The sequence below is a fragment of the Pseudophryne corroboree genome, chromosome 11 (assembly GCF_028390025.1).
Source record: "Pseudophryne corroboree isolate aPseCor3 chromosome 11, aPseCor3.hap2, whole genome shotgun sequence".
NCBI lineage: Eukaryota > Metazoa > Chordata > Amphibia > Anura > Myobatrachidae > Pseudophryne > Pseudophryne corroboree.
The window spans coordinates 115,421,157-115,442,982 of record NC_086454.1 but is presented as its reverse complement, the minus strand read 5'-3'; the positions used below and the strand labels follow the sequence as shown (position 1 = coordinate 115,442,982).

General features: G+C 42.8%; 1 protein-coding gene across 1 annotated transcript in view; it reads left to right on the top strand.

The window, feature by feature from the left end:
* LOC134968665 (mucin-5B-like) overlaps nucleotides 1-21,826 on the top strand; it is a 171,731-nt gene that overhangs the window by 9,307 nt on the left and 140,598 nt on the right. The window contains exons 5-13 of the mRNA XM_063944187.1: nucleotides 1,204-1,291; nucleotides 3,654-3,808; nucleotides 5,713-5,818; nucleotides 6,184-6,290; nucleotides 8,832-9,056; nucleotides 10,342-10,462; nucleotides 10,577-10,694; nucleotides 12,325-12,463; nucleotides 12,733-12,843. Coding sequence (XP_063800257.1) covers nucleotides 1,204-1,291; nucleotides 3,654-3,808; nucleotides 5,713-5,818; nucleotides 6,184-6,290; nucleotides 8,832-9,056; nucleotides 10,342-10,462; nucleotides 10,577-10,694; nucleotides 12,325-12,463; nucleotides 12,733-12,843 — 1,170 coding nt within the window. The remainder of the gene's footprint in view (nucleotides 1-1,203; nucleotides 1,292-3,653; nucleotides 3,809-5,712; nucleotides 5,819-6,183; nucleotides 6,291-8,831; nucleotides 9,057-10,341; nucleotides 10,463-10,576; nucleotides 10,695-12,324; nucleotides 12,464-12,732; nucleotides 12,844-21,826) is intronic.

The window sequence follows — 21,826 nt, the reverse complement described above, 5'->3', positions numbered from 1 at the left end:
AATTCGCTCAATGTCTGAATTCTCTAATTAGCTTTCCATGCTGAATTAGGCCCTATGTACAGTTCGGGATCCGGTCTCTAGGTCGATAGTATTAGTAACTAGGTCGAAGGTAACTAGGTTGACCACTATTGGTACACAGTAACTAAGTTCTAGATCGACAGGTCAAAAAGTCGACATGAGTTATTCACAATTTTATTCTTTTTTTGACCTTTTTCAAACTTAACGATCCACGTGGACTACGATTAGGAATAGTAACTTGTGCCAAGCGCAGCGGCAGCAGGGTGAGGGGACACGGTGCACTAATAGAGGTTCCCGGTCACTGTACAGAGAAAACGACACCAAAAAAACATAAAAAACTCATGTCAACCTTTTGACCTGTTGACCTAGACCATGTCAACCTAGAGACCCTGTCGACCGACAGACCCTGTCGACATAGTTACTGTTGACAATAGTGGTCGACCTAGTTACTGTCGACCTTGCATACCACACCCGTACGGTTCACTATTATAACCCTTAGTACTTCTTACCTGTAAAAGACATTGATATTAAGTTTCTGATTTATATTTTTTGTAATACCGTGTTGTGAAATATCTGGACTTAAATACTAGAAATCTGATGTATAGTAGTGAGTACAACTGACAATTAGCCATGTGAGCATACACTCTGATAAACATAAAAGATCTGTTTATGGAAAATGTGTGTTACATTGTGGTCCTGCCTTGTACAGGGGGTCTCTGGTTGCTGACGGAACCTCTGCACAGCAATGGCTCTTGGGTCAGTGGGGTGTTTTTACAAGGGAAAATTTAATGAAGCACATTTACTATTAATGTTATGTAGTCATTTATATTGATCAAGTTGTCTCACATTTTGTAGAGATTTTTTTAAATGTATCTTATTTCAAGTGTATTTCTAATAAGATAGTTGAAAACATTGTTGGGTTCTCCCTCTCAGTCACTAGTGTCCAGTATTAGATATATTTTCTGCACCTTCTCTTGATTTTGTGATCATCCCGTACAACAGGTGAAATCCTAAATTTTAGCAAATAACTCAGATTTTTTGATAAAAGCACAATGGATGAAGTGTCATGGGGCTTCCGAAGTAATAAAAACAGACACACACAATTTTAGATTCTTACAGCAAGGCAAAAAAAATAAATTTGAATTGTTGAATATAAATTGCTTCTTAATAATCTCTATTTTGCAGTTGAAACTGAACCGTAATAAATATGGCAACCAGACATGTGGAATGTGCGGTGATTTCAGTGATGCTGGTGGTTTTACAGTGTTGGATGGTAAGATTACTTTTCAAGGATTTAAATATAATTATTGATAAGTAAATAATTCAAATAAAGTGAATGCAAAAATAGAATATGAGGTGTGGCCAGTGGTGTAACTATCGTGGGTACAGGGGGTGAAATTGCTATGGGGCCTTTACCGTCTCCAGGGTAAATCTTCCTCTGCACTTTGTCACGCTGCCAAATAGAACACAGGGGAATGCTGGGACTAATGAGTTATCAGTGGCAACTTCATGATCTTGGGAAGGGGGGAATGCAGGGGATGAACAGCTCCGCCGCACTATGCTCCTTTTTTGGGAGTCCTGATCGTGACAGTATGATGCACTGCACACCACTGCAGCCGTGTGAAAAGGAGCCATCTGGCACTGTACAACAGGTCCACTGCAGAAAACAGGACAATGTCACCGACCGTGGATGTACAACAGGGGACAAGGCGACAGCTAAGTAGGTAAGTGTGCTGGTGCTGACGCTGCTTGGGGTTAACATAGAGCTGAGAGGGTGTCAGTACATGCTGGGAGGGTGGTAATGTGTGCTCACAGGTGTTTAGTGTGTGCTGGGAGAGGGGCAATGAGTGCTGAGAGAGAGTCAGTGCATGAAGGGAGAGGGCGGTGAGTAGGGAAGCCAATCCCGGGCCATTTTTTCAATCCCGGGTATCGGGATTGAAAAATGGCCAATCCCGGGATTCCCGGGATACCCGGGATTGGCTTTTACCTAGGTGGCCTCTCACGTGACCTCTCACGCTCCGCTGGGGACCCGGAAGCAGGAACCCAGGCAGCGTTTAAGCGTCCTGTGGACGCTCAATGCTGATCCCTAAATCCCCGGGATTGGAGCTTCCAATTCCGGTATTGAATCCCGTCCATTTTTGGGCCTAAATCCCGGGAACCCGCCGATCCCGATCCCGGGATTGGCCACCATAGCGGGGAGTGCTGAGAGGGGTTTAGTTGGTTTTCTTAGGGGGTCAGTATGTGCTGGGAGGGAGGGTTATTAATGCTGGGTGGGGTCTGTACATGCTGGGAGTGGAGTAATGAGTGCTGAGAGCGGGGCAATGAGTGCTGAGAGGGGGGTTAGTGCGTGCAGGGAGGGGGGCAATAAGTGCTGAGAGTGGGTAAGTGCATGTACAGAGGGGGCAGAGAGTGCTGAGAGGGGGAAAGTGTATGCAGAAAGGGGGCATTGGGTGCTGAGGGGTTTAGTGTGTGCTAGGATGGAGAGGGTCGCTGAGCTTTGGGAGGGTGGGGGTCGGTGCATGCTGGGAAGGAGTCAATTCATGCAGGGTGGGGGTCAGTGCATGCTTGGAGATGGCAGCACATGTTGGAAAGAGGTTAAGGGCGTACTGGGAAGGGGTTGATAAGTTAGTTAGACCCTTGAGGTATTATCAGTTGTGTGCATCAACTAATGGGGTCTGACTTAATATTTGTATTAAAACTGATAGACAGCAATAAGTACGCCCATGGCCAGCAGTAGACATGCCCACTCCAGGGGTGTTCTGTAGAGAGAGGTGTCTCTAGAAGCTTTCGGGGAAGGGGGGGCGTTTAATATTTTTCTATGGGGTTCACAAAATTCTTTTAAATAACCCTATTAAATAACAAGACTGTACTTATAAAAAAATAAACCATACTGCGTGAGTTAAAAAGGGAGTGGGGGACACTGACCTTGGACTATCACAAAACAGTTTTGCAAGTTTCACCCCTCTCGCACAGATAGTTTGCTGTCATAGTTTGCTGTCATAGAAGTAGTTACTTTCCCATGCATTGTAAAAATGTTTAGTTGGTAGAGCAATGTGTTCACTTAAAATATTTAGTTAAATTGAACAAAATGCCCACTGAATCTTTCTGTATGCTAACCAAGACTTACAGGGCAGATTGTATGTCACGTGCATATGTGTTTGAGTGGCACAAAAGATTTAGTGATGGTCGTGAGGCTGTTGAATTTGATGAACATCCAGGAAGACCTTGCACATCAAAAACAAATGAAAATGTGGGGGGAAAAATAGAAAATTTGTTAAACTGACCGTAGACTTATCATCCAAATGATAGCAAACATGGTAGACATCTACAAAGAAACTGTCTGGCAAATTTTGCATCAAGACAAAAGTTTGTGCTAAGATGTTTCACTGCCGAGCAGAAAGAAAATAGAAAGTGAATTTGTACACATATTCTGGAACAATTTCTAGTGTATTCACACTTTTTAGATAAAGTTATGACCTGTAATGAAACATGGATCTTCCAGTAAGATCCTGAGACAAAACACTATTCCATGCACTGGAAAACACCATCATCACCATGAATGACAAAAGCAAATCAAAGCAAATCCAAACTCAAAGCTGTTGTTTTCTTTGACATGAAGGGTGTTATTTTTGCAGACTGGGTACCAGAAGGTGCAACAGTGAATCAGCATTACTACAAAAATGTTCTAGAAACTATGGGAAAGAATCAGAGGAAACAGGCCATAGATGGGGGAAAGTGGTTTCATCCTCCATCAGGACAATGCACCAGCTCGTACAGCTCTCTCTGTGAAGTAGTTTTTGACCAAGAAACAGATTGCAGTGCTAGAATACCCTCCATACTCACCATACCTAGCATAGTGTGTTTCTGTTTTTCCCTGTACTCGAGGGAACCTGTTTTGCATCATGTATTGAGGTAAAAAAGAAAATGGTGGAGCTGTTGAGACAGCTGACAGATAATGAGCTACAGCACGGCTTTGACCAATGGAAAATAAGAATCCAGCAGTGTGTGGATGCTGAAGCGGAGTACATAGAAGGGGAACAGAGTTAAAATATACTTAATATAATTAAACTTAAATTATAGCATCAGTCTCATTATTTAATAGCCACCCCTAGTATATCCATCATCAGTCAGGGATCTATTTAAAAATATAACTGTTTGCCGGTGGCATATTTTATTTGGAATCACAGTGATACTAACAAATATGCTGACAACTTTAATATTACTTACCACTCCGGCAAGGTCCCAGGATATCCCTTCCCTTAGCAGCATCCTCCATTTTGTTGCTGGCAGCCTAACAGTTCCAATGGCGGGCTTTCAAGCAATGTGCAAGCAAGTTAGCCACTAGTGCATGCACATTGAGCTTCCACTGGCAGGTACTCAGCAAACCTGGAAGGCTTTGATGAAGCTGGAAGGGCTTTTGAGCATAAGCTGTACAGTGACAAACTAAGTTACAGTATGCTAATATTTTTCCTACTTGCTAATTAGGGAATGCACTCACTGAAAGGGCAGTGGCAAACGCAGGATTTCTAGAGGGGGGTTTACAAATACAATCCATAATCTTCCACTCTGCGGAGCAAGTGCAGGAGTCTGGGGGAGCAGTAGAAGAACCTAGTATCGACCCTGAACATTGGTACCTTTTATATATTGGATACTGTATGGAATACAGTATTAATATTTAACGCTATAGATTGTCTATAGTATAGGCAGTATCAAACATATTTAAACAATATAAATAAGATAAGTGGTCAGGAAAAAGTTAAACTAACCATACTAAACAAACAAACAAACAAACAAACAAACAAACATAATAGAACCAGTAGTAAACAGAAGTGCACTTTCTAAGCACACATTCTCCCACCTCATGGAAAGGCTTCTGTCTCTTCTTCTTGGCAGCTACCTTCTTATTATATACCATTGCTATTGTTGTTATAATTTGAGCCACTTGCCAAGAGGAGGGGGGTTTCCTGGCAACCAGAAACCCCCCTGCATTTGCCTATGAAAGGGTTATGTCCTTACTATTCGTGGCCTAAATTAGACCACAGCTTCCTTTCTTTAGTTGTAAGGAAGGTGCAAGTGCAGAAAATTGCAAGTCTTCATTTGTTTATTGAGTGTGTGTGCTGTATATTCTCTTTGAGTATATGAATGTTTCACTAGCGTATTAATATAGAATACACTGCAGCCATCACATCTGTAATGCAAGCATTCCCAGTCCCCATGGCATGTAGTACAAACATTTTATGTGATTTGTATTTGGGCTATTATAACTGTGTTGTTAAGTAAGGATATTCATATCAGACTGCAGATTCATGTAAATGTAAATGTGACATACATATTTCTACAGCATATAATCACATGAGTAGTAAACCCCACAAGTTTCAGAATTATTCTCTCAACAGTCATTGATCACATCTTACACAGGTTCCTATAACTCATAAATATGGTTTACTTTAGATCTCTAATTTTTTTTATTGAATCTTTTAAACCTTTATTTATGACTTTAACATATCTAAAGTGTTTTATTAAAAACCGCTTTAAAACATTGTCTTTTGCTATAAAACTATATGACAGAGATAATCCATGCATATTTTTGGGCCAAAAATATAGGCCCACCTGACATAGCATGGTGACCTCATTAGGTGGGTCCCAATTATTCCTAATGTTTAAGCTCAGAACACGAGACCCTTCCTTTCCCAGGCTAGCATAGCCCAGCCACCCCAAGGCATGATACAAGTGGGAAGTAGCAGTTTAAGTGTTAAAAAGTGTTACATTAATAAGAGGTACCAGCATAAGTGTTACATAGGTGAGAGGTAAAAATGAAAGTGTTAAAAAGTGTTAAATTAGTAAAAATACAGCATGATAAAAACAGTGAGCCCATAGTTTTGGCCAAAAATTATGCTAAGAACCTTAATTTTGTGCCATGTTAAATAGCAGAGTTTATTATAATTGATTGCCAGTGTTCTTAGTGTTTAGCGTGTGCACATGCATTTTTCCTTTTTTCTGTATGGTGATGATTAAAATTGTCAGTGTTCAGCAGATAATAATGATAATAATGATGATGATGATGATAATGATGATGATGATGATGATAATAATAATAATAATAATAATAATAACAACAATAATAATAATAGTAACAACAGCACTACCATATGTACCTATGAACAGGCATCCAGCTTACACCAGTGCAGTTCGGAAATTTGCAGAAAATGAATGGTCCAATGGAAGATTGCCCAGACGTATCCTCTCCTAAACTGACTAACTGTTCAGATAAGGTAAAAAACTAAAACTTTATTTTTGATATATGATTATTTTTATTTCAAAATACTTCACTAAAATGTGCTGACTTAAAGAGTTCAGAAGTTGGGAAGTTTGGTGATGGGCCTATTTTTACCTGAGGCCTGGAGCTGTAACTCCGTCCGCCACATTGTTAATCTGGCCCTACATACAGCAACAGGCCTAATACTTCAAGGTACTGTATCATGCACACAGAAGCTGCTGTTCAGTTCCTGGTAATATCACTGTGTGATGACAAACTACAGCATTATAGCACTGCGGTGACTTGTAAGAGTCCTTACTAACTCTGATGCATTTCTTTATCAAAATACACTGACTGTTTCCTCAGTGGGCAATGAGGTATTAGTTCAACATTAAGCACAGGTAAAAAAAATATAGTTATGCCAAGTCAGTGATGTTTATGTCAAGAACTAGTACTGTACATAAATTTATATACATAGAGTACAGTGTGAAATTATAATAGTTAGACAAGGGTTAGAGATTAAGGGGGAGATGTACTAAGCAGTGATAAAAGTGGAGAAGTGAGCCTGTGGAGAAGTTGCCCATGGCAACCAATCAGCTGCTCTGTATACTTTTATGGTATGCAAATTATAAATGTTATATCAATGCTGATTGGTTGCCATGGGCAACTTCTCCACTGCCTCGCTTCTCCATTTTTATCACTGCTTAGTACATCTCCCCCAAAATCACATGACGACTGTAGACATTCACAGTATATACTTTCTGACAAAGTTGACATTGTGTTCATTTCACCATTGTGAATGTCGACATTTGACATGCTGACATGGGATACAGTTATGTGACCAGAGATCAGGAGACCCCTGGATCCCGCCCGATCACAATTCCTATGGTCGGCATGCCAACCAACAGGGACTATTCCCACTCGTGGGTGCCCACGAAACACATAGAGTGAGAATAAAACCTGTCGCCACAGAGCCCGCAGCATGGCTTGCCCCCCCCCCCTTCCCGCAGGCATTCCGTGGCCAGGATCCCGCCATCGGGATACTGACCGGCGGTCCTGACCCGCTGACATAACATCTTTGTCAACATTAAGACCATGCCAACATTCTGAATGTCGACATACACCTTTTGCTGTAAATAAAATATATATAGTAGCCTGAAAATGACATTGTATTTTGTTTTTTTAGATATAATTTTTTATAACTGCATCATTTAGCGTTAAGAGTGAAACTACAGAATTTCTAATGTATTTTGTTCATGGTCCATGCTTCCTGAGTGGTACGTAAACACTTAGATATGTACAGCACTAAGACATTGTTAGTTATGTACTCAATAAAAAATCAATCAACATTGTACACTGTTGTCTATCATATCTACAGTCTGTTAACAAATAAAAGGGGTTTAATCAAACTCAAGTCTGCTACTAATTTCCTGTTACATGCTGTGTAGAGTGGGAGTGTCTTATGGTCGTGTCTTCAATTGATACTAATTTATGAACTCTAAACTGGGCATACACTATACAATTATCTGTCAGATAATCTGTGGTTGGAATGAAAACCTGGTAATGGGATGAGAGCAACTGACAATCGATCATTTGCTCTCAAACACTGGAAAATGGACAAAACCTGTCGTTTATACAAATCGGTTAAATCATTTAACTGATTTGTATAAACGACAGGTTTTGTCCATTTTCCAGTGTTTGGTAGCAAATGATCGATTGTCAGTTGCTCTCATCCATTACCAGGTTTTCAGGCCAACCACATTATCTTATGACAGATAATTTTATAGTGTATGACCAACTTTATTCCATTTATAGTTTATGCTAAAATCTGCGAGCTGCTGGAGGCAGGGCTGCCATCAGAAATGATGAGGCTCGGGACTGACAATTTGGCAGGGCCCCCCATCCCCTCTGTCCTATAGCTCCCCCACATCTTACCATTTTGTGAGGTCCCGCCGGGTGACAGCAGCGAGATTCGCGGAGACAGGCCAGCCACCTGCGCACTGGCAGGGCAGGCAGCCACGGAGGCACAGCACACACAGAACTGTGGTTGTAATATTCGTTCTATTGAGCCGGCCGTGAGCCAGTCGGCGCTCAAGGACCGGCAGCCAATCAGGAGCCTCTGGCTGCCGGTCCGTGAGCACCGATTGGCTCACCGCCGGCTTAATAGAAAGAATACAATTGCAGCTCTGTGTACCACCATAGCTGCCTGCCCTGCCGGTGCGCAGGTAGATGGCCTGTCTCAGCGATCCTTACGGCTGCCACCCGGGCTCCCTCTCAGTCAGGGCCCGGGACTGGAGTCCCTGGTCACCTATGCCTCTATCACATACAAGACATCAGAATGATGTGGGTTCTGCACTGTATGTAGACATATTTCATTTCACACAAAGATCCATTCATGATACAAATTATAAATGCATGTGTTGTACATACCTTTGTCATATTATTTTTTTTACTAGTGTTTTATACTGAATCAGCAAGTGTGCAAAGTATTTAACTGATTCACAGGGACAAAGGGGCATCCTGACTTTGCACCAAGTATAGCTGGTTTTTGTTGCAGGATGAGCTATGTAAGAAATCCCTGACGTCTGCAGCATTCTTCAGTTGTAACGCCCTTCTAGCACCAATGGACTACATAGATGCTTGTGTGGCGGACCTTTGTCAGAGCACAGCTGAGAACCGCATGGTCTTCTTGTGCAACATGTTTGCTGAATATTCACGTCAGTGTACCCATGCTGCAGGAGTTCCTGGGAACTGGAGAACTCCTACATTATGCCGTAAGTGGGTAAACTGTAAAACAATATACAGTATAAATAGTATGCAGTGCCTAAATAATATTAAAGGAAATCACAATCAAATCACACAGTATCTCTCGCTATGTAAGTACAGCATTTATACTTCATTTATTTAGCACCCGTAACAACGCACACTGGCTTACAAGATTGCAAGTCAAAGACAACATAACATTTGTATAATTCTAAGGAATTCATTTGATAGGAACAATGTGAAATATTCCCCAAAGAGCTTATAGATGGTACTGTATGTACAATAAGAATTATACAGACTCATCATCAAAATATTTTCATACTCACCAGTCAAGGCAACCCGGCACCTGTTCTCTGCATAGGACAGTGATGGCTAACCTTGACACTCCAGCTGTTGTTGAACTACACATCCCAGCATGCCCTGCATCAGTTTTAGCATGGCCAAATAGCAAAACTGTAGCAGGGCATGCTGGGATGTGTAGTTCAATAACAGCTGGAGTGTCAAGGTTAGCCATCACTGGCATAGGAGGAGGCGGCGATTGGAGATGATCCTCTCCAAGCGCCGCCTCCTGTCCCCTCAGCGGTGACGTCACCAACCCGGCAATATGCCGCGTTGGCACGCACATCTGGAAGGGGTCGCACACGGGAAGCACCCGTGTACAAATTCCCGGGTGCGACCCGGTTGTGTCAGTCTGAAAGGGGTATCAATGGATAATGTATATTGCAGTACACTGGAATTATTTTACAAAGTGCAGATAGAGCTTCAATATTTATATAACAATTTGTTTCAATCAACTATTGGATCTAACATAAATAATATGACAACCCCTTATATAGCGGCAGGAACTGCTGACAATGACATCACAAATGGGCAGGAAAATTTAAACGTCCGCCCAGTTATCATGTCTGGCCATGTCAAAATTGTTGAGTATACTTAATAAATTAGTTGCTCATTCTGCGGGTTAGCGGATAGGTTGCTCATGTGTGTACACAGCCTAAAATTGTAATACAATAAGATAAAATAAGAAATGAAAGACATTACTTTGAGGTATATAACTAAAAACACTGTTATTGGGTAGATGGAGCTACTGGCATTGATGGATTGGAATGACTGTGATTTTTCCCCCCTAAATTTTCATGCAGAAATATCAGAATTAACAAATTACAAATCTGGAAATTGCTAATTAATTGAACCCTTCATAAATCTGAGGTTGGGGAGATTTCAGTGTAGTAGTTTGAAAGATGTCCATCGGGTTCTCCTGTATTTATTTACCAATGTTTTACCTCTTTTATGCTTTAGCTCAGTCATGTCCTTTCAACATGATATTCCAAGAACATGGTTCTCCCTGCCCCAATACCTGTTCCAACACAGAGAGGTCAATGCTTTGTGAAGATCATGGCATTGATGGATGTTTTTGTCCACCAGGTAATAAACATTTGTACTTCATGTAGTTCAGCTCCCCACACTGTTGCCACTCCTTGCTGCATAGCCATTTCAATGTTAATTTCCTATATAAGTAAAACACATCTCCTTCCTTAGGGACTGTGTTAGATGACATAAATAACATTGGCTGCGTCCCTCGAGAGGAATGTTTTTGTGTCTATAACAGCGAGACTTATGCTCCAGGCTCCACCTACAGTACGGCATGCCGAGCATGGTGAGTTTGTTTCTTTAAATACATCTAGCAGTGTGCATAACAGCATGAGAGCTCCAGTTTTGGTATTCTTTGAAGAAAAGAAAAAAAAAGGACACACATATCACAGAAAGTGACCATGCAAATTTTGGTCACTTATTGGACCTTGGTCAATTAGCATGTTTTTTTTCATGATAAGAAATGGTCATCATTTATAATTAAACTTGTACTATGGGCCTGATTCAAAGATGTTTGCAATACCAATGCTGCATGCAGTGGAGTGATTAGGTGCTACTGTGCATGTGCCAGAGTTGCACGCGCAGCATCTGGCTTGCAATAGCCATGCACAGATTTGTTTGCAAACTGAGTGACAGGTAACAGGGGTAGCTAGGGAAATGCAGCATGTCGATATCATTTTCTGGGCATGCCACAACCAGCCACTGCAAATTTGCTTGCAACTAGAGATCCTTCAGTGTTTTAGGAGATCCACTCTGTCTGAGACAGCACAGAGTTACTCAGAAGATCGATGGATGTTACCAATGTTTTCGATTTTGTATGTAAGAAGCGGACGTGTGATGCCGGCTGTGGTCATCATTATGCACAAGACGGCGTCTGAGTCATTAGCATAATTTTGCAATAGCACAGTGTAGAAATTGCATGCAAATTAATTGTACAACTTTGAATCAGGCCTATAGTGTGTGGCCTTTCTATGGTGAATCCAGCCGACTGAACCTCTGTAATTCATAAAAAATATAGGTGAGAAGCAGATAAACATAATTACAACTTTATACTGTAAGTATGGTCTTGGCTCAGACAATAGGAATGGCAAGAAAAAAAAAAAAACTAAATATTCTCCAATATGTATTGCTTTGCAGAATAATATTAATTTCCCTTTTGTATATACTCTGAGAAAAAAGAAAACAGAGATAACGTCCAATAGATATAGAGATACTGGAGCAAGTAGTAATGGTGGCAAATGTTAAATTTATAGTATGATGCATTCGTACGTAATAGGCAGATTCAACCAGCTAAAGCTCTGCCCTGACCTATTTACTGCTACACCGCGTGTAAAGCCCATATGACAGGGACGTAGAGAGAGTTGCTGGGCATGGGTAGTGGGGGGTGTGGCCTAATGTAATTATATGTGACCATGCGTGCTTATAACCCCCCTATTCCCCCATCGAACAAATAGTATTCATAATGCTTCATGCTCCACAAGAGGGGTACCATTGTGCCTCTCAGTCAGGAGCAGATCAAGTGGCGGTTTCAGTATGCTGGGCTGGGGCCACCGACAGGTAAGGGAGAGTAGGGTGGTGGACATGCAGCCAACCGGTGCCCTCACCAGGCTGCTTAATTAGACTGGTCCAGATAATTAGTACCCCCCCCCCCCCCTTGCACCACTGTCAGGGGGTGCACTTCCTCAGAATTAAATGCATCCTCTGGATGTGTTGGGTAACTCATGTATTTATGGGCACTTAATCTGGAATCTATAGATTAATACGCATTGGCCACGGGTTTTCCGTGCAGAGAATTTTCATAAAAAAGAATAAACAGTGCGGGTAAGTGAATCTGCCCCAAAGAAACTGCAGAGATAGCAGAGGGTTTATATATGTGTCAGAATGCAGTATAAGTTGTATCACTCTTTTGTTCCTAGCAAATGCTCAGGAGGAAAGTGGAAATGTAAAGAGCTGCCATGCACAGGCAGTTGTTCTGTTGAAGGAGGGACACACATTACAAGCTTTGATGGGACCCGTTACAGTATCGATATGGATTGTAGTTATGTACTGGCAAAGGTAAATGATCTAAGAAGCACTTGTGGGTTTCTGAAAATAGGGCATTCTTTTTCTTAGGTTCCTAGACTGCTATACTTGCTGAAGACCTTAAATGTGTAGAAAAATGTCAGACAACATACAGTATGCCAATTTTTCTACTCAGAAGCTTCCAAGCTTACTGCACTGAAACATATAAAAATGTCCTTGCATACTGTAATTCCAAATAAAGCTAAACATTCTGGAAGAGCATCTTATACACATTTAATATTTATCTTTTCTATTTAATGCAGAACTGCAGTGGCGATGATTTCACATTGCTTGGAGAGATGCGCAGGTGCGGAATAACTAACACCAAATCCTGCCTGAAAAGTGTTGTTTTGAGCTTGAAGAAAGGTGAAACTGTGAGTATAATTGTTAAATAACTAGTTCATTATTTAACCATGATGAGACACATAGGAAACAGCAACAGGAGCATTAAAGGAAATTGCCACATTCAAGCAAGTTTTTTTTCTGTTATATCTAGTATATATTTGCAGGCTAAATACACATACAGGTTGAGTATCCCATATCCAAATATTCCGAAATACTGACTTTTTTTTAGTGAGAGTGAGACAGTGAAACCTTTGTTTTTTGATGGCTCAATGTACACAAACTGTTTAATACACAAAGTTATTAAAAATATTGTATTATATGACCTTCAGGCTGTGTGTATAAGGTGTATATGAAACATAAATGAATTGTGTGAATGTAGACACACTTTGTTTAATGCAGAAAGTTATAAAAATATTGTCTATAATGACCTTCAGGCTGTGTGTAGAAGGTGTATATGTAACATAAATGCATTCTGTGCTTAGATTTATGTCCCAACACCATGATATCTCGTTATGGTATGCAATTATTCCAAAATACGGAAAAATCCCATATCCAAAATACCTCTAGTCCCAACCATTTTGGATAAGGGATACTCAACCTGTATTTAGTATTACCAATGCAACCTTTAGTGTAGATGGTTGGTTTCTTGAAATGGATTCAGTATGATATCCCGATAGATGGGATGCCGGTGGTCAGAATCCTGCCAGCGGCATCCCGACCATCAGAATCCGGACAGCCCCTCAAAAAGTACCCTAACCCTCCTCTTCCCCCTTTCCTAACACTAACACTCCCTTGTGGGTACCTAACCCTAACACTTCCTGGTGGTGTCTAACCCTAACCCTCTCTTGCCTGCTGTCTAAAGCTAACCCTGTCTGCTAGGTGCCTAACCCTAACCTTCCCTTCCAGGTGCCTAACCCTAACCCCTCCTCCCCGGTACCTAACCATAACCTTCCGTCCCTGCACCCTAACCATAACCCCTCTTCTAATGTCTAAACCTAACCTCCCAACCCTGCGGCAGGACGCGACTGCGTCCCACTAGAAGAACAATAGGGATTCTGGGAATCAGTATTTTGACACCGGGATCACGACCTCCATCAGAATTTTGATGATCGTCTTATGCCGTCATTTGAGATTCCAGTGTTGGTATTTCAACTGCCATGATACTGTCTGGACGCATTTTAACTGCATCCCCTTGAAATGTTGGTACCTCTGCTAACACCATAGCAATCAATTAGCAACCAATCAGTAAGTATCTTTTATCTGTCAAGTACAATACTCTGAGTTTTGACTGATTACGAAGGTTTTACTGCAGAGATTATACTATTTACTAAACATGTCTTTGCAAATGCATGTGACCAATTTCTCTGAAATTCTATTACCAGCTAGGTTCAGATATGGTTACAGGTAATTTTTAGTGTGCTGGGGGGATACCAGGGGGGGAAAAGCACCCCCCTCTCTGTCTGCTGTTTGTTTGTGACCCCTCCCCCTTTCTAGCACTTGATATATAATTATCTCCAGGAATGATTGAGTAACTGCCACTGTTTGTCTGCATGTGTGAGCAGGCATTAAATGGGAGCAGCATTTGATAGGCATGCTGTTCCTTGTAGTGCTAATGGGAGATCCTGGGGGTGGCTCTCAGGTAAGTTAGACCTCTGTCTGGATGCATTTTTAGTATGAGCCGTTATCATGAGGCCTTACTGTAGACAAATCACATGGCCCTACGTGGGCACTGCCATTATGTAATGTTAGGACTGCTGATATCGGAGAAGCTTTGACGCAGTTCTGCAGCTAAACATGTCTTTGCAAATTCATATGACCAATTTCTCTGAAATTTTATTACCAGATAGGTTCAGATATAGTTACAGGTAATTTTTAGTGTGCTGGGGGGCTAATCCTCATGGCATAAAGTTTATTTTTATTAATATGCATATAAATATTCAAAATGGATATTACTCACTCCATTGGCCATTAGCTCTATCAATCGTTGGTTCACAGTATTTGGTTGTAAACTCAGGTTTTAGTTGCTGCTCTCTGCAGGGCTTTATTAAGGTGTGTGGGGACCCATGGGCAACAAAGTTATGGGGCCCCATGTATATAACCATATAACAGGGCTCTGGGGCCCCATAGCAGTAGCAGCCGCACAACACAGAAGTTCCCCAGGGATAAACATACACAGCAGGTGCAGGTTAGAGATTGAAACAAGCTCCCCTTGAACATCCACGACAGTGCTTTGCTTACCCCTTTGGCAGTAGTTTAGTGGAGGTCCTCCTAAGATTGATACTCCTCGGGTGCCAATCAGGTGCATCCTAGTCGCAGGGTGGGTGAAGCTATATTACAAGCTGTCCTGTGGCATTGATGGCAAGCAGGGTAATGCAACCTAGGCTCCGACATTGCAAACACTGAATGCGGTGAACCTCTGAACTGCCGCAGGGAATTGGCATGTGAGCCAGATACCATGGTAAGCCACTGAGGGAGTGCAGGACACAGCCGTGGCCGGCCCAGCCACACCTGTCCCCAAACTCTCGGTGCCCAACCACAAGTGTAGCTCTATAATAGGGAACAGCTGAGCTGCTGAGGAGAAGAACAATGGGGGTCATTCCGAGTTGATCGTAGCTGTGCTAAATTTAGCACAGCTACGATCATTCACACTGACATGCAGGGGGATGCCCAGCACAGGGCTAGTCCACCCCGCATGTCAGTGCCAGCCCCCCAGCAGAAGTGCAAAGGCATCGCACAGCGGCGATGCCTTTGCACTTCAAGAGTATCTCCTGACCAGTGCAGCTTTAGCGTGCTGGCCAGGAGCTACTCATCACTCCCCGGACCACAGCAGCTGCTTGTGACATCACGCAGCCGCTGCGGCCTGCCCCCCGTTTGGTCCGGCCACGCCTGCGTTTGCCGGATCGTTCCCATGAAACGGCAGCCAAATGCCGCCGTTCCACCCACTCCCGCCCAGCGATCGCCTCTGCCTGTCAATCAGGTAGAGGCGATCGCAGCCCTGCTACGGCCTTCAGCCATCTGGCATGCGCCAGTGCACTATGGCACTGGCGCATGCACAGTAGGGACCCCGTTCGCTCGGCTTCGACAAAAAGCAGCGAGCGAATGGGTCAGAATGACCCCCAATGACCGGAGCGAGACAGCTAAACTGTGAAAAATAGTATGCTGCACTATTGTGAACGGGTTAAGCAGCTCAATATGTGAACAATTGGTAAAGTTTTGTATAGACTTGAGCACTACTGTGTGTATGTTGTGGAAAAAGAAACTACGAAACAGGACAAGAAATAAATTAAGTAACAGAATTGAAACAATAAAGAGACAAAAGGAAGGATAAAATAATTTTAAAAAAGCAATGAACGCAATTTCTAATTTTTACACGCTATTTTCAGAGGTGTTGGGATAATGGGGACCTTCTATGTAAAACCACGGCTTCTCAAATTAATTGTTAGTCCAAGTCAGCCCATCTGGGCTACAAATGATCCTCTCCCTTAACTGCTTTGTCCAGTACCATTTGTGGGGGTCAATGCAGAGATGTAGCGGGGAAGCATGCTTGTCCTGGTGGCAGCCGTTGCTCAGTCATGCGCCGGCTGCGTGGATCTTTCAAGTGGTGATGTGGGTTCCCAGGTCCTCTTAATGCGCTTCAACATGTTTCAAATCCTAGCAGGATTCTTTTTCAAGGGGTAATCCCTTTCTGTCAGGGTAGTTTTTTTTAAAATTTCAGCTGCCCTGCTGTTGCCTGTCTGCTGTGCTGTGTAATTCTCCAGGGGTGCTGCCTATGCTGTATAAGCCCGGGGGTGCTGCCTATCTGCTGTATAAGTCCAGAGGTGCTGCCATATAATTCCAGGGGTACTGCTGTACTCGATCCTAGGTTTAAATTAAAGCCTAGAGAAGAATATGAAACAGGCTTCAACATCACAACCAGATTTGTGAAAACATATAGCTGCAAAGGTGGAAATGAATAATGCAATTTTGATGAAGTGTTTTCCAATGAGGCCACATTTGTGTCCAAATTCAGTCAGACTCAGAAGAAACAGAGCAAATGCTATGCTACAGTAAGAGGTTACGGGCTATTATCCTGAGATTTTCTATTATATGAACCTCTTCTCCTGGTGTCATTCTATATGTTATTTGTATCAATTGTCTGTTTATATTTCACCTTTTAAATGTTACTTTGTTCTGATATATCAAAAACATTTTATCTTCAATTTAGAATAAAAGTTAAGTTTTAATACTTTTTTTGAGCATATTGGAGTGTAACTGTTTATCTTTATATATGGTCAGATACTAATGAGTTGCTTTCCATTATTAGAGTTCTTTTCCTCCCAGTTAAGGGAGGGGCTTTGTTCTTACTTCAGAAGAAACAGAACCATAATCCAGCGCAACTACCAGAAAAAACTAGATTTTCCAAACACACCTATGTCTATATGTCTGCCATATAATTCCAGGGGTGCCCTGTCTGAACCTGCTCATCTACATCTTCTGGTGTGCACTGTGTGCTCAGCATTAGAGAGAGGCTCTTCTCAATTATTTCATGTTAGGGACTCACTCAAATTAATGGCTCCAATTAGTCAACCTTAATTTTGATTGATTTATTTATTTACAAAATGTGCATTTGTTGTACAGGTTTCTTTTCCTAAGGTATCAAGGTTGTCCTTATTGGCCCTCTAACAATACGGGTTGAAACACAGCATCAGAAGCACTGACCCCACACCCACCCTACACATCCTGTCCTTTCTCTCTTTCCCCCCCCCCCCCGTTCAACCCCAACCCCCCCCCTTCATCACCCCCCTCATACCCTCCCCACCACGTCTCAATTAAAGGCTCGCATAGTCCAACCAGAGATTCCCCCCCCCCCCCCATCCCCCACATCCTTCCCCCTACACCCGACCACCACCCCATACTGACAGGACAGACCACCCACATTAATTAATTACCCCAATATCCAATACAGCAATACAGCATAACGGCATCCCCATATTGCAATCCATTTTCATGTAACTATACAATCACCCACAGACTGCAACCTAGAGGCACAGGCAGCTGGGTATAGTTTACAGAACTCAACGCTGACATTGTAGTCCATGTTAATAATGAGACCTGCACCTAGGAGTAAGAGCAAGTCCGAAACACATAGACGACATGATGTGATTGATTGACAGGTGGAGAGTCACCGCAACCAATCACAGTGGTGGGCGGTGACCAAAGACAATCTATATGGACCAATCAACATGGTAACTGCACCATATAATGGGCACAGGAACATACACTTGTAACCCTAGACAAAGGCATTCGTGCTGAAACGCGTTGGGACGTAATTAACATCACACTCATTCACAAAAATACAGCCTACAGATTCCCCTCTCCGGCCGGAGAAGGGAACAGGGCAATCTGAACTTTGCACTGAAAGAGCGCTCACGTGGTACTGAACGTGACGCGCGAACCCGGAAGCGGCAGGACGGAACGCGGACGACGAGGAGGAGGCGAAGGAGATCAGCTGCCGCCAGACAGCGCGCACAGTAAGGGAGACAGAAGAAGCCACGGAGGGGACCGGCTGCCGCTGGGGAGAACATCTACTAAGAAAGACGGAGGTAACGGAGGACTGACAGCCTGAGGGGGGAACAGCAGAGACGCGGCTCACCGGCGACAGGCAGCAGAAAATCCTGTCCACGGCGGTAAGTGTCAGTGCACACAGCCCACTCTCTCACACCTCAGTGCTGCACACAGAAGGTGTATGACAGGCGGGACGCCGCACTGATCATACTCCATAGACACCATCCAGCATCCAGACTCAGAGGGAACATAGGCTCTCATCACCCCTATGGTAAAGGTGACCCGCAGGGTACACCTGACATTCACCTGAACTGGGGTCCATCTTGTATACCACTAGGAAGGTATACAAAATAAAGGGTAGTCTGCAGGACACACCTGAAAGAGGTGGACAAATAACTGAAAGGAACCATTATCTAATCCTCATAGGTTGTTGCCAATAAGGACAACCTTGATACTGTATGAACACTTTTTAAAATAAAAACAAAAATAAAACTAGATGCACACGGCAATCCAACGGTTAGAGTGACCATCATTAACACACACATCCACGTGGTACACAAACTTCACCCAGACCATCACACACCCATTACATACCCTCACCAACCAATTAGTGCGCTGACCTTTACAACCATTATTCCACGCAAGGAGGTAGGACGCCTTCAGGTACAGCAGCACAATTGGTACCCCACTCTGTGAGCGCAGCTTCCACCCCCCTTTTTCTTTTCCTAAGGGCTGGGTAGGGTTATCGCAAGACCTCGCAGTGTTAGAAGAACAGAGTTTCAGTGATCTTGCATTGCATCAGCTTTCCATTGCACTGCAGCACTATATGGTCCAGGAGCTCCTGTGAGGCACAAACAGTTACTGAATAAGGCCCAGTATGGAGTCTCATTGTGGCTTACAGCCAGGAAGATGTCTGGCTTGCCAGGATGAGGCATGCTGTGGGCACAGAGGTTAGCATTGCTTCCTCCACAGTTCTAATTTTAGTATGAAATGAGTTTCGACTGAAGAGTGGTAAGCTCCCCTAGGGCAGGGGCTCAATAAGAAAAAAAATCACTGCACAGTCCTGCTTAGTACTTTACCGAACCCACCAAAACTCAAATAGCCCCATCCGGGGCTTCTGTGAGGGCTGCTAAAACATCTAAGGGGCTGCTTTATTTAAAAATAAAATATGAATAAAATAAACAAGACACAAAGGTATGCTCACATGCGTGTAACTGGGACACACAGGTATGCTCACATGCGTGTAACTGAGAGCTGTGAAAAATGAAAATAAGGCTTTTGCCACAAAATATGTAAAGAAAAATGCAATAATTTTTTTTTAAAAAGAAACCCATGAGGTTTTCACAAAATAAGTATCCAGACTCCATGAAGGGGAAAATATCCAATCTTGATCCTGTGGTATACATCAGTTTATTTGCATCCCAGCATTAAATCAGAGATTATCTTAATCCCTGATAATGGAGAAGGGGGTACAAATTCGAAGGCTTTGGCCCCTAGTTTTTCAGTTTGTCCAGTAATGTGATAATTATATATTTGCTTGGTTGAAGTCCTTTCCGTTCCACACCAATATAGAAGTGGAGGGGAAAGTCTGTGTGTTGTTCCTGATTGCATGTGCCTCTCTAATTTTGAATCAACTACTTGACACTGTCCTCTTCCTCTTGCCTTGTCTCATAATGTGAAAAATAGAGATGTGTGGCGGGCACTTTTCGTGTTTTGTGTTTTGGTTTTGGTTTTGGTTCTGGTTCCATCCTTATGTTTTGGATCTGGATTAGTTTTGCCAAAACCAACCTTTCGTGTTTTGGTTTTGGATCTGGATGATTTTAAAAAAACATAAAAACAGCTAAAATCACAGAATTTGGGGGTAATTTTGACCCTACGGTATTATTAACCTCAATAACATTAATTTCCACTCATTTCCAGTCTATTCTGAACACCTCACAATATTGTTTTAGGCCTAAAAGTTGCACCGAGGTAGCTGTATGACTAAGCTAAGTGACACAAGTGTGCGGCACAAACACCTGGCCCATCTAGGAGTGGCACTGCAGTGGCAGATAGGATGGCAGATATAAATAATAGGCCCCAAACAGCACCTCATGCAAAGAAGAAAAAGAGGTGCAGTGAGGTAGCTGTATGACTAAGCCAAGCGTGCAGCACAAACACCTGGCCCATCTAGGAGTGGCACTGCAGTTGCAGACAGGATGGCACTTAAAAAAACTAGGCCCCAAACAGCACATCATGTAAAGAAGTAAAACAGGTGTAGTGAGGTAGCTGTATGACTAAGATAAGCGACACAAGTGTGTGGCACAAACACCTGGCCCATCTAGGAGTGGCACTGCAGTTGCAGACAGGATGGCACTTAAAAAAAACTAGGCCCCGAACAGAACATCATGCAAAGAAGAAAAAGAGGTGCAATGAGGTAGCTGTTTAACTAATCTAAGCGACACAAGTGTGCGGCACAAACACATGGCCTAGCTAGGACTGGCACTGCAGTTGCAGACAGGATGGCACTTAAAAAAACTAGTCCCCAAACAGCACAAGTGTGCTGCACAAACAACATGGGACGTGCTGGAATTTGCCCAAATGTAATACATGCACAATATTGGTGGCACAGGAGAGCATACCCCTAAACCACACACACACAGCCAAACCCTGTAAAATTATTTTGGATAATAATAACCCTTTTATTTGGAGCTATTATAATAATATGCAGCACAGGCGAGTGTACCCCTACACCACACAGGGCAAACCCTGTAAAAATGATTTGTATAATAATATAAGTAATGTATAGAAGCCTTTTATTTGGATTAAATAATATACAGAACAGGACATCACCACTGGACTTATGGCAGCACAAGACACCACCACTGGACTGATGCAGCACAAGACAGCACCACTGGAATGGACTTATACGGCAGTACCCCTGGACTTATACGGCAGTACCCCTGGAGTTGTACGGCAGTGTCAGACAGGATGGCAATTTAAAAAAACTAGTCCCCAAATGACACATAATGCAAAGAAGAAAAAGAAGTGCAAGATGGAATTGACCTTGTGCTCTCCCACCCACCCTTATGTTGTATAAAAAGGACATTCACACTTTAACAAACCTATCATTTCGGCGACAGGGTCTGCCACATGACTGTGGCTGAAATGACTGGATTATTTGGGCCCCCACCAAAAATGAAGCAATCAATCTCTTCTTGCACAAACTTGCTCTAAGAGGCAAGATATCGACCTCATCCTCCGATTCCTCACCCCTTTCACTGTGTACATCCTCCTCCTCACAGATTATTAATTCGTCCCCACTGGAATCCACCATCACAGGTCCCTGTGTACTTTCTGTAGGCAATTGCTGGTAAAGGTCTTACTGGAGGAATTTATAATTCATTTTGATGAACATCATCTTCTCCATATTTTCTGGAAGTAACCCCCTACACCGATCGCTGACAAGGTTACCAGCTGTACTAAACA